Source organism: Elephantulus edwardii, unplaced genomic scaffold, assembly GCF_000299155.1.
Source record: "Elephantulus edwardii isolate Elephantulus edwardi_28Jun2011 unplaced genomic scaffold, EleEdw1.0 scaffold00002, whole genome shotgun sequence".
Lineage (NCBI taxonomy): Eukaryota > Metazoa > Chordata > Mammalia > Macroscelidea > Macroscelididae > Elephantulus > Elephantulus edwardii.
Genome location: NW_006399752.1, coordinates 33,282,382 through 33,292,996, shown reverse-complemented (window position 1 = coordinate 33,292,996; position 10,615 = coordinate 33,282,382). Strand labels below are relative to the sequence as shown.

General features: G+C 59.6%; 1 protein-coding gene across 1 annotated transcript; it reads right to left on the bottom strand.

The window, feature by feature from the left end:
• Positions 1-3,235: 3,235 nt before the first annotated feature.
• SLC25A47 (solute carrier family 25, member 47) lies at positions 3,236-9,660 on the bottom strand. Its single transcript, XM_006879071.1, has 6 exons — positions 9,633-9,660; positions 7,815-7,858; positions 7,423-7,494; positions 5,153-5,335; positions 3,855-4,152; positions 3,236-3,516 (listed from the first exon to the last, which is right to left on the bottom strand). Exons 1-6 carry the CDS (start codon positions 9,658-9,660, stop codon positions 3,236-3,238), a joined length of 906 nt encoding a protein of 301 aa, XP_006879133.1.
• Between the last annotated feature and the right edge of the window lie 955 nt (positions 9,661-10,615).

Sequence of the window (10,615 nt, the reverse complement as noted above, 5' to 3'; positions counted from 1 at the left end):
TCTGTCAGCCGTCTGTCCCTCCACCCCCACTCCTGTCCGCGTCAGCCCGGTGCCAGCTGCCGTCTGTTCGCCTGCGTCTCCTAGATGCTACTGCTTCTGTGGATTCTGTCTCCTCTGCCTCGTGTGGACATGATGCTGGCGGACGCTCAGAGCCCGGCTGGCATGGGGAAGACCAGCTCCCACAAAGCACCCTCCAAGGATAGCAGTGTCACCTTGTTAGAGCAGGTGTCCTTGTGACAGCCAGGAGTGTCCCGTCCCGCAGGATGAGTCCTGTCCCACCGGACAGTTGTCCTCACTCAAGCATCCTTCAGGTTCAGATGTAAAGCCCTGCTCTGTCCAGGATTGGCGTCCTGTGCATGTACCGCTAGGAACACCCAGCATTGTCTGTCTGAGCACTCAGAACGGGGTCTGGGCCCTAGGTGGGCGCAGAGGGAGTCCCGGACCCTGCGTGGGCGCGCGTCTTTCAGTCTGTGCAGAAAGGGTAATAAATGTCACAGCTGGTAACTCTCAGCCTTGTCCCTCTGACTGAGCTGCTGTTATCGGGACCTTACGGTGCTGGACAGGTTTGAGGCTGGGCCAGCCCCTTGTGCGCACTGAAGCCCGGCCCCCGCTTCAAAGGGAAGGCTCGGCCAGCCAGAAACAGGTGTGCTGAGGGCTGTGCACGCTCCTTCGGTCCATCAGCCAGAGCGCAGAGGGCAGCACCTGCCAGCTGGCTCAGCAGACAGGAGGGAGAGCAAAGAACAAGACGAAACGCGACACACGGGGAGCGGGCGCAGTGCTGTCCCACGGTGGAGGGTGTGATCCGTCACGAAGCGTGTGAGTTACTGAAAAGCAAGCCAATATGCTGTGGAAATGAACAGTCGCAATTCAGCAGCTCAGAAGGCTGAGCCCGTTCCCCTCTAGAGGTCTTTGCACCTGGAGGTGTGGATGGGTGGCCTCCGGGGCACAGGGGTGCAGGTCAGTGACGTAGGTCACAGGTCCCACACTTCTGGAAGGGACACGTCCCTTGTGAGCTGGCAGGCCCCTAGCTCTCCTTCACAGCTGGGACCTTAGGTCCTTCCGTCTGCAATCAGCCCAGGCCAGCGGTGGGACGAGCGAATGGCTGTCCCCAGCTCCAGCCCTCCTCCCACACTGACCAGAACTCGGAGTTTCCCAAGACTTTCATGCTAACCAAAAGATCAGCAGTTCAAATCTACCAGCTGCTTCGAGGGAGAAGGCTGGGCAGTCTCCTCCCATAAAGAGTTACAGCTCCAGGAACCTTCAGAAACATGAGTCAGAGTTTGACAGCAGGGGCTGGGTTTTGGTTTATTGACATGTCCGTGGAACACACATCAGGCACAGAGGTGCAGCCTGGTGAAGGCTAGGCAGGAGGATTTCCTGAAGGAGGTGGTGCACTAGGTGAGGCTCAGCCAGGCTGAAGAGGGCACAGAGAACAGCATGTGCAGAGCAGCTGGGGTGGGAGCTCCACCCAGTTCTGGGAACACGGCTGTTTGTCCAGTCGGCCTGGAAGTCGCTCAGGCCAAAGACCCAGCCTGGGTCACGCTGAGCAAGCTGGAAGGGCTGCTGTGGCCAGACCCACCATCCTGCTCTCTCAGCCCGACAAGGGTAATCACGGGAGCCTCCCACGGGCCGAGGAGGGTTCAGTTCAGAAACACCCCCACGTCCCATCCCCTCTGCTGCTTCTGGCATGACCCCTGTTGGAGCCAGCCCCATCATCTGACGTCAGCCAGCAATGTGATGGCCGGGATGCCGGCACAGGGTGTCCACACCTCCCACCTCTTCTGAAGGTGGCTCAAAGCCAGGTGTCGGATGGGCAAGGCCAGGGCAGGGTGGAACTGGCTGGAGCCAGCTTTCCTTGCAGGGAAGTGCAGGCTGGAGCGCAGGTCAGGGCATCCCACTGCCCCCTCAGCAGTCCCTGGCATAGGTCCTCTGCCCAGGCCAGCCCTCCAGCCAGAATGGCCAGGAGTGGAGTAAACAGAGAACTGGACTGGGCCTCAGTGTGCCTGTCTGTACCATGGGAGCCTGAGGTTCAGGAGGCTGGACCAGCAGCCCCCACCCTTCCAGCATGGGCAAGCAGACATCAAGTGGTACCTGGGTACCCTGGTGGCAGTGACTGGACAGCAGGCTCTCAGGCCACGGAGCAACCCCACTGGCAGCCTCCATGACTATTAACCACAGTTCCTTTCAATCCTTCATGACATTCCAGACAGCAGATCCCCCCAGAGCCCAAGACAGGGTGCCCCCCAGGGAGCATGGCTGCCTGGGAAGAACCCACTGCACAGCTCAGGAAGGGAGCAAGCGGGGCCTTGCATCCACATCCTGCCACCAGCCCAGCTCCTCTGGGAAGGGGACCAGGCGTATGGACCCCAAGCTTCCTGTGAAGATGGGGTGAGGATGGTACATGGACAGCACAGTATAAATAGTAGAGCTAGTCGGGAGTTATCACAGATGATGGGGGGCTCTCCACAGGGGGTGCTGGAGGCTGGGTGGACAACGGACAGTGCGTCAGACACGGAGGCCCACTGGCCAAGTCTTCCCGCCAGGCTGGTGCAGCCCTGCCCTTGACCTTCCCTTGGTCAACCTGGGCACTGACTGCCCTGGGCCATCGCCCTATGAGCCAAGGACCAAGACTCCCTCTGTCTTCTCTCCAGGCAGCTGGTGGCCGACTCGAGACATCTAGACAACCAAGGACGTCAGGACACAGGAGGGGTCAGAACACGGTAGTGGGGGGACATCAGAACACTGGGGGCCTCAAAATGTGGGGAAATGTTGGGACACCCAGGGACATCAGGACACCAGAGGCATCAAAATATGGTGGGGCAAGGGAGCGCTGATGGCCTAGTGGCAAAAAGCTGCGCTGCAATCCCAGAGGTATGCAGTTCGAATCCACCAAATGTTCTGCTTTGATGGTACACAAAAAAAATTTAAAACAAAAAACAAAAAAAACATGGTGGGGAGACATCAGGACACCCAGGGACATCAGGACACCAAGGACATCAGAACACGGTAGGGAGACGTTGGGATACCCAGGGACGTCAGGATACTAGGGGACATTGGCCAGGATCATTGGGTCGCCAGGGACATCAGGAAACAAGGCGGTCAACTCAGTAGAGGGGTGACATCAGAACATGGTGGGGAGGCGTCAGGACACCCAGAGATGTCGGGACACTGGGGGCCTCAGCCACCAGGACATCAGGGCATGTGAGGGCCGGGCCCCCAGGACTGTGGGGACCAGCTAGCTAAGCAGACCCCTCATGAGCCCCAGTGCAGCCTCGTAGGTGACGAAGACCACCATGTTGACAGGGAAGGCCCGGCAACAGTTGACAGCCAGCCCCTTGAAGAGGACCCGCGGGCCCTCCTCACGCACACTGGTCACCACACAGTGCAGGAGGCCCCGATAGCGCTGCTGGCCCTGCCCGTCTGCCTGCAGGCGCGACTTGATCACGTCCATGGGGGTGGCCACGGCCCAGGCCAGGACCCCTGCACAACCTCCGGCCGCCAGCACACCCAGGACATCTGCAGGGAGGGACACAAGTGAGGGTGGCGGGGCAGAGGCCAGGGCCGGAGGAGACGGGGTCACGCTGCCAGCAAGTGGGAAGACCGACTTGTCCAAGACCAAAACTTGGGGAGAGCCCACCTGCCCTGACGTCATGTCTACACACGTTAAGGGGACTGATCTGCAGAGGAGGAACTCGCCTCCCATCCTGGGCTCACCCGGGTGCCACTGCGGCTCGGCCCTTCCAAGGAACTCGATCCTGCTGGGCTGAGGTCCCCATTCCCTGGTCCAGCCCCCTGCCACGTGCTGGCTGAGCCCCTGCCCCTGCCCCTGCCCTCCCAGCCAGCTCCAGCCTCACCTGGTTGGCTGTGGCCAGCAGGGGTGAGCCACTCGCAGAGGATGGCATAGGAGAGGAAGTAGGTGGCGAAGGAGTGGCCATCACGGAGGAGCAGGGCCGAGCTGCCCTTGTACAGGCCCCGAAGGCCCTCCTCGCGGGCCACCGTGGCCAGGCAGTGCAGCGGACCCCGATACTTGGGTGCAGCGGCCACAGGACACACAGGGAGTGCACTTGGGGGCCCCGAGGCCGAGAGACGCCGCTGCTGTGTCTGTGTCTGCAGGCGCACCTTGGCCACCTCAGTGGGGGAGGTCAGGAACACCTGGGGGAGAGGGAGGGGGACATCGGGCTTGGAGACCCCATCCCCTTCATCGCCTGTCCTCAGCTCGCCCAGCCATGGCAGCTGACCTGAGCTGGGAGGGAGCAGGGCTGGAAACTCATCTCCCTGACAGGCCAAAGCCTGGGTGCCCTTCAGTAGCATGCGCCACCGTACGCTGGTGGTGAGGAGACGTCTCTGACTCAGGACCCGAACGTCTTTGACAGCACGATAATCATCGGGAGCGTGACGATATTGCTAATGACCTTGGCTGCCTTCTCGTGGGTGCTAACAATTGTCCGGCACCAAGCTGGGGCCTGCCACCCAGGATCTCCTTTAATCCTCACCCTGTCTCTTACAGAGGAAGAGATCGAGGGTCCGAGAGGCTCCAGAGCTGGCTCAGAGTCACCTGGTGAATGAGAGCCGGAGCCAGGAGTCGGGTCTGCTCACCCAGAACCTTCTACGAGGCTTGACGTGGCTCGCGGGCCCTGGCGGCCTGTGTGTCTGACTCACTGGGGTGTGAGTCCCATGAGGATGCGGACCTTGTGGCCTCACTTTCCCCTGTGCCCTCAAGCAGCCTGGCGAGGAAGGTCTCCGTGACACTGGAGCACCTGCTGATGTCCAGGCCTATCAGACGGAAGGCGATGGGGGACTGTTCCCTGCCCACACTGGAGATCTCAGGAGGTCAGCGGTCACAGGGCCTGTCTGCCCCGACCTGGGCCACCTGGGCTAGTGTCACGCTGGCTCCCAGGTGCACTCCTGTCGCTCTGGGGTCCCCGGGCCATGACAAGGAGGGTGCCGGGGCCTGTCGGTCATCCATCTACGGGGACCCCTTGGCAGTGTGCTGTCCAGAGCAAGCCTGCCCAATGGGCACCCAGTTCTTCATCCACTCCGGCTCACTGTGCAGCCTCCTCCGTGTCTGTCCTCATCCAGCCTCCGTTTCCCCGCCTGTGTCCCTGTCTTGCAGCCCCCTCTGTGGCCTCCCGCTCACCCACACCCGACTCACGCGGACGAAGCCAGAGGCACATCCTGAGAGCGCGATGTCGGCCCTGGCGGGCTTGGTGTCGGTGCTGCCGTATCGGAGGCGGCAGAGGTGCGCCAGGCAGTGGCGGTAGGTGCCGAAGGACACGGACGAGACCAGGGACACGGTGCACACAGGCAGTGAGAGGCCCCTGTAAAAGCCCAGCACCTGGCGGGCAGAGGGACCAAGGGCAGGTGGTCACAGCCCAGCCCGGGCCCCACAAATTGGCCTCTAATCCCAACTCAGGCAAGCCACACACTGTTTCAGAGACTCAGCTTCCTCAGCTGTGAAATGGGCCCACGTCAGCTCTCAGGACGGGAGACTTGAGATGCCGTACGTCTGGGGGCCCAGCTCTGAGGAAGCTTGCCACGTAGACAGCGACCTGGTGAGGCTGCCCACTAAGGCGTGGGATTGCAGTAGCCTTTAGCGGAGGAGCCATGGTGGCCTAGAGTGTGGCTTGTCAAGCTGTTAACCAAAAGGTCAGCAGTTGAAATCCACCAGCCACAACGAGAGGAAACAGGCTCCCCCCCACTCCGATCCGCAGACCTGGGGTGCAGTGGGGCTGCAGTGACTCAAACCCGAGTCGGCCGCGTGGGCTTAAATTCTGGGTTAGTTCTCGTTAGTTCTCTCTGGATTTGACACAGAATCAAATTTCGCTCTGCTTCACCCTTCCAAAGGAAATCCTTGTTCTTCTTTGATTTTTTTCCTAAAAACATGTGCTTTCAATCATCGGAGGGATTTTGAATGAAGGTTTTTTACTTTGATATAGTACGGGTTTTGATACCATTGTCATTGTCGCTGTTACATGCCTAGTCGGAAGCGACTCACAGCTGGCCCTCCGGCAGGTTTTCTGAGGCAGTAAATCGCACAGAGCCGTGGTGTTGGAGAGAGTGTTGGCAAGTGCATGGACTGCCGGGAGAACCAACGCATGTCTTAGAGCGGGTGCAGCCAGAGGGCTCCCTGGAGGCAGGGATGACGAGGTTTCATCTCACATACTTGGGGCACGTCGCTAGGAGAGGCTATTCCTCGGAGGGCGACATCATGGTCAGAAACACGGAGGGGCAGCAGGAGAAAAGAAGACCCTCCTCAATAAGGTGGGCTGACACAGTGACGGCTGCAGCGGGCCCGAGTGTGTCAGAGATGGTGAGGGCGGCGCAGCACAGCACAGGACAGGGCTCAGGTCTGTGGTCCACAGGGTCGCTGTGCATTACAAAGACATCCAGCAACAACGACAAACTACACAGGAAGGGATTGTCCCCATTTCTTCTTCAGAACAGCTGGTGGATTCAAACCACGTGACTTTGAGTTGACAGTGCAACTCCTTACCACAAGGCCACCAGAGCTGCCTTGATTATAACTGTAGTTGTTGCTGTTAGGTGTGATTGAGTACAACTCGTACCGACCCTGTGAACAGCTATGAATCCTGTTGTATCCTGTGCCGCCGTCACCATCTTTGACACACTTGAACCCACTGCAGTCGCTGTGTCACTGTATCTCATCGAGGGTCTTCCTCTCTTTCGTTGACCCTTTACTTTTCCAAGCATGATGTCCCTTTCCAGGGAACAGCCTCTCCTAGCAACGTGTCCACAGTATGGGAGGCAAAGCTTCTCCACCCTTGCCTCTCAGGGGCGCTCGGACTGCACCTTCTCTGAGACGTATCTGTCTGTTGTTTTGGACGTCCGTGGCTATTCAGCACTCTCTTCTAACCCCACAGCTCTGGGCCGTTCAGAACTCTTCTCTAACATCACAATTAGTGGGATACATCTGCTCCAAGGAATCCTGGGATAAGGTCTGTTTCTTCAGATCTGGGCCATTACCCAAGTCCCCACTAGATGGCAGCACACCCTAAATGTGGGACATCAGGCTCCCACTAAGCCCCAGATATATAAAATGTAGATAGATACTGTACGTCCTGTGGGTCAGGAAATGGCTAGGGTCCCCAGATTCCTTTGGGGAATCTGTACCCTGGGGGCCCTCCTGACTTGACCCAGCATTTCCTTCAAGGGGTGCATGGCCTGAAGGGAATAGGCAGACCACCCATCTGTGATGTCCAGGTGCCCAAACACCTCCTTCCACAGCTCACACTGGATTTCATGATGCCCCGGCCGGAAGGCTCAGCTCCAGGCTCAGGGGGCCTTTGGGGGAAGACACAATTACTCCCATTTGGAAGGTGGGGAGACTTGAGGCTCCGACAGGGGGCCTGGCTGGGAGGTGAGTGTGAGTCTTAAGCCCCCACACAAAGCCCATGGACCTACCCGCTCGTGTCGGTATGTCTCTCGGATACAGTGCCAGATGCCCTTGTACTTCGACTCTGTCTGGATCTTAACCTGCAGGAAAGGTGGATTTCAGGAAGGGGTGGCTCAGGCCAGCCAGTAGCCCCCAGGGATGGCCAGTCACCCATGACTGTGGACAGAGCTGGGACTGAGGGCTTCATTAAGATGAGACACTGAGGCAGGGGGGTGACAAGGAGAGGGGAGAGTTCCTAGGCCCATGGGGGCCACTGAAGGCGCTGGAGCAGGGAGGGCTAGGTCTGACTAGCATTCTAGAAATTTCTTCTGGTCTTAGACGGGCAGAAGAGGCTTTGAGAGAGGGGGCCACAGGCCATAGGGAGCTTGGGGTGGAGGCTGGGGCCTGGAGGTCACCGAACCTTCACTGTGTCCAGGGGGTAGCCCACAGCAACACCGCAGACACCTGGAAGGAAGCCAGAGAGCCCAGTGAGAAAGTGGACGGTGGCTCGCGAGGACCCTAGGCTACGAAGGACGGAGGCCTGGGAGAACAGACTCCACGCAGCCTGTCCATCCTGGGGGCAGAGAGGGACGTGGCCATGCAGTGACAATGTCCTCCCCTTGAAGTAGAGTGTCTCGAGGACCAGGAGCACTCCCGCTGGCTCTCTGGCACCACGCCCTGGAGTCGCTCTCAGTCTGTCTGTCCACAGGGCTGTACTTGCTGCCCCCGGCCTCCAGGCGCATCCCCGGCCTCAGCGGTCAGTCTGTGACTACAGTCTTCAGTCCAGCGAAGGGAGGCAGGGGGCAGGCCCCGAGCAGGGGCCAGAGAGAGATAAGAACCTGATGAATCACCCGCTGGACTCTGGGAAGAGCCGGCGCTGCCTCGGGCCACCAGTTTGTGTGGAGGGACAGATGCGAGTCCACACCTGACACAAGGGTCCTGCACATCAGGGCTGCTTCCCCAGACCAGGCTCTCTGCCCTCTGCACTCAGAAGGCTCTGTGTCACCCCGTCCCTCCTTCCTGGTGCCAGGCTTCAATGTCCAAGCCCCTGGCCCCACAATGGACTGTTGACTTAGGAGCTGGTGGACCCCTGTTGGGGAAGGGGCCGCACACTTTGGGGAGGTCTGGTTAGAATGCAACAGGAAACACGCGGTGTCCTCTTAACTGTGTCCCAGGACCCAAAGGAAATGTGTGAGGAGGACTAAGTGAAAGAACTAGTGCATGGTGGACTTGTGTGGAATTATCTTCCTGGACCATCCCCCAGACTCCTATGCATCCGTCAAAGCCCTTCCTCACACCTCGAGAGCCCTCCCAGACCTCACGCTCGGCCAGACTCTGCGCCTGAAAGCATTTGTTGGTCAGAGCCCTTGTCACCTGACCTGCAGCTGTCGCACCAGAACCACAGCTTGTCCTGGTCAGGGCTCAGGCCAGGCGTGGACAGAGGCCTTATCCACCCTGGCCTTCCTGCTGTTCCGGAGGAAAGGCTGCTGGACCCCTCCTGGCTGTGCGACTTTGGGCCATCAAGTCCTTTTTCTAAGTTTCCTCTTTAGGGGGCTTATGTTAGGGAGTGTGGCCGGCTGGACAGCAGAACCTCAGAAAGCCTAGGTGGGTGTGAGCGTGTCCCCACAAGGAGCCAGCCCCCTGCTGTCCTCCAGCTCGGGACTCCCTCCTCTGCCTCCACGCCGCTCCCAGGAGGATGGCTCAGCTCTCACCCATTTCACAACACGAACATGCCAGGGTGCCTGTTCTGGAACCTTGCCCACAGCCTGCGGTCCAGGCGTGGGACCTGTTTCCCAACCTGCCGTTATCTCTGTGGGTGGATCTTTCACAACAACCAGCCCTTCCTGGGGGGTGGGGAAAGGGGAGCACATAGCAGAGAGCGGCTAGAACCACCCCGCAGGCCCAGTGAGGCCGGGCTGAGTGAGCAGCCCCCTGCCCAGCCGGTCCCACTCCCCTCTCCACCCTCCTGTCCCCTGGTCCCTCTCTGTGTCTCATCATCCCCCTACTTGCCCATAACTCCCAAGCCTAGACCATCCTTGTCCCAGCTGGTGCCCCTCCCCTGTGCCCTGTCCTCCTCCCAAGACCCACAGTCCACACCACACCTTTGCTCTCTGGGGGACCAGCTCAAAGCCCCCAAGGCCAGGAAGAACAGAGGACTGGCACGAGCACCATGTCCCCCAGGCCACCTGGTGTCCCCAGCAGCTGTCCCCTACACAGCCCCCATGGTTGTCTTTCTTACCTCCGATAGCTCCAGCGACAAAATCCATGGACAGTGTGGAACGGGTGGGCAGGTGGGCCCTGGTCTGTCTGCCTGAGAGAGGCCTGCTGCCACCACTTCGGTGGCCCCAACAGCTCTGTCCACTCCAGGCGGCCCTTAAGTACCTGGGGCAGAGGCAGAGGGCAGAGGGCAGGGGCTCTGCTGCCAAGTGGCCACGAAGACAGGCAGGTCAGTGCCCATGTGCCGGGCAGCTGGATGCCCCTTCGGCCTCCCAGCTAGAACCCCTGTCCCAGTGCCCGGTGTCAGGAAACTATGTGACAGGTCACAGGAAGTAGCAGACTCCCAGGAAGCAGCAGCCCTGTCCCTCTGCCCCCATGGAGATGGGCTGGGCCACTCCTGGCCATGACCCAGGCCCAGGCCATAGCCCTGTCCTCCAAGCCTCCAGGATGCTGGTTTCCCAAAGTTTCTGCCCTGGGGAGTCCCTGGGTGATGGAAATGGGGAACACACTGGTCTGCGAGCTGCAAGATTGACAATTATCAAACCACCCACCAGAAGCACCTCAGAAAAAACACCTGGCAGTCCACGTGTAAAAATCGAAAAACCCATGGGGTCCAGCTGTACCCCAGCCCACATGAGGCCACCTTGTGTTGCTGTCAACTCAACATAAATCGTTTCTTCTGTCCAGAGAACCTTGGAAGTTTCCTTCATTCAACTTTCCAAGCTGAGCCTGCACTAAAGCATAAAAACCCAGTCCCTGTCCCCAGGGAGCACTGATCTGGCAAGAGGGGAGGGGCAGGTGGACCACAACGCCCAGCACAGGAGAGGCTCCTCAGAGGCCCCGGGAGACGGCCTGAGGTCTCCTCGCCACTCTGGTCCCATCTCATCATCTGCCACTGAGGCCGAGTCCGGCCAAGTGGGCCATTCTGAGCGCCCCACTTAGCACAAGCTCATCGCCCTGGCCCCTCTGCCGGGAGCTGGGTGACCACCTCAGCCACTGGCCAAC

Bases quoted from the DNA above. Each gene is read 5' to 3' on its own strand.
- SLC25A47 (XM_006879071.1), bottom strand. From the start codon at position 9,660: ATGGATTTTGTCGCTGGAGCTATCGGAG. The intron at 7,495-7,814 runs GTTCGGTGACCT...CCTTTCCTGCAG, and splicing joins ACCCCCTGGACACAGTGAAG to GTTAAGATCCAGACAGAGTC. The intron at 5,336-7,422 runs GTAGGTCCATGG...TCTGCCCGCCAG, and splicing joins AGACATACCGACACGAGCGG to GTGCTGGGCTTTTACAGGGG.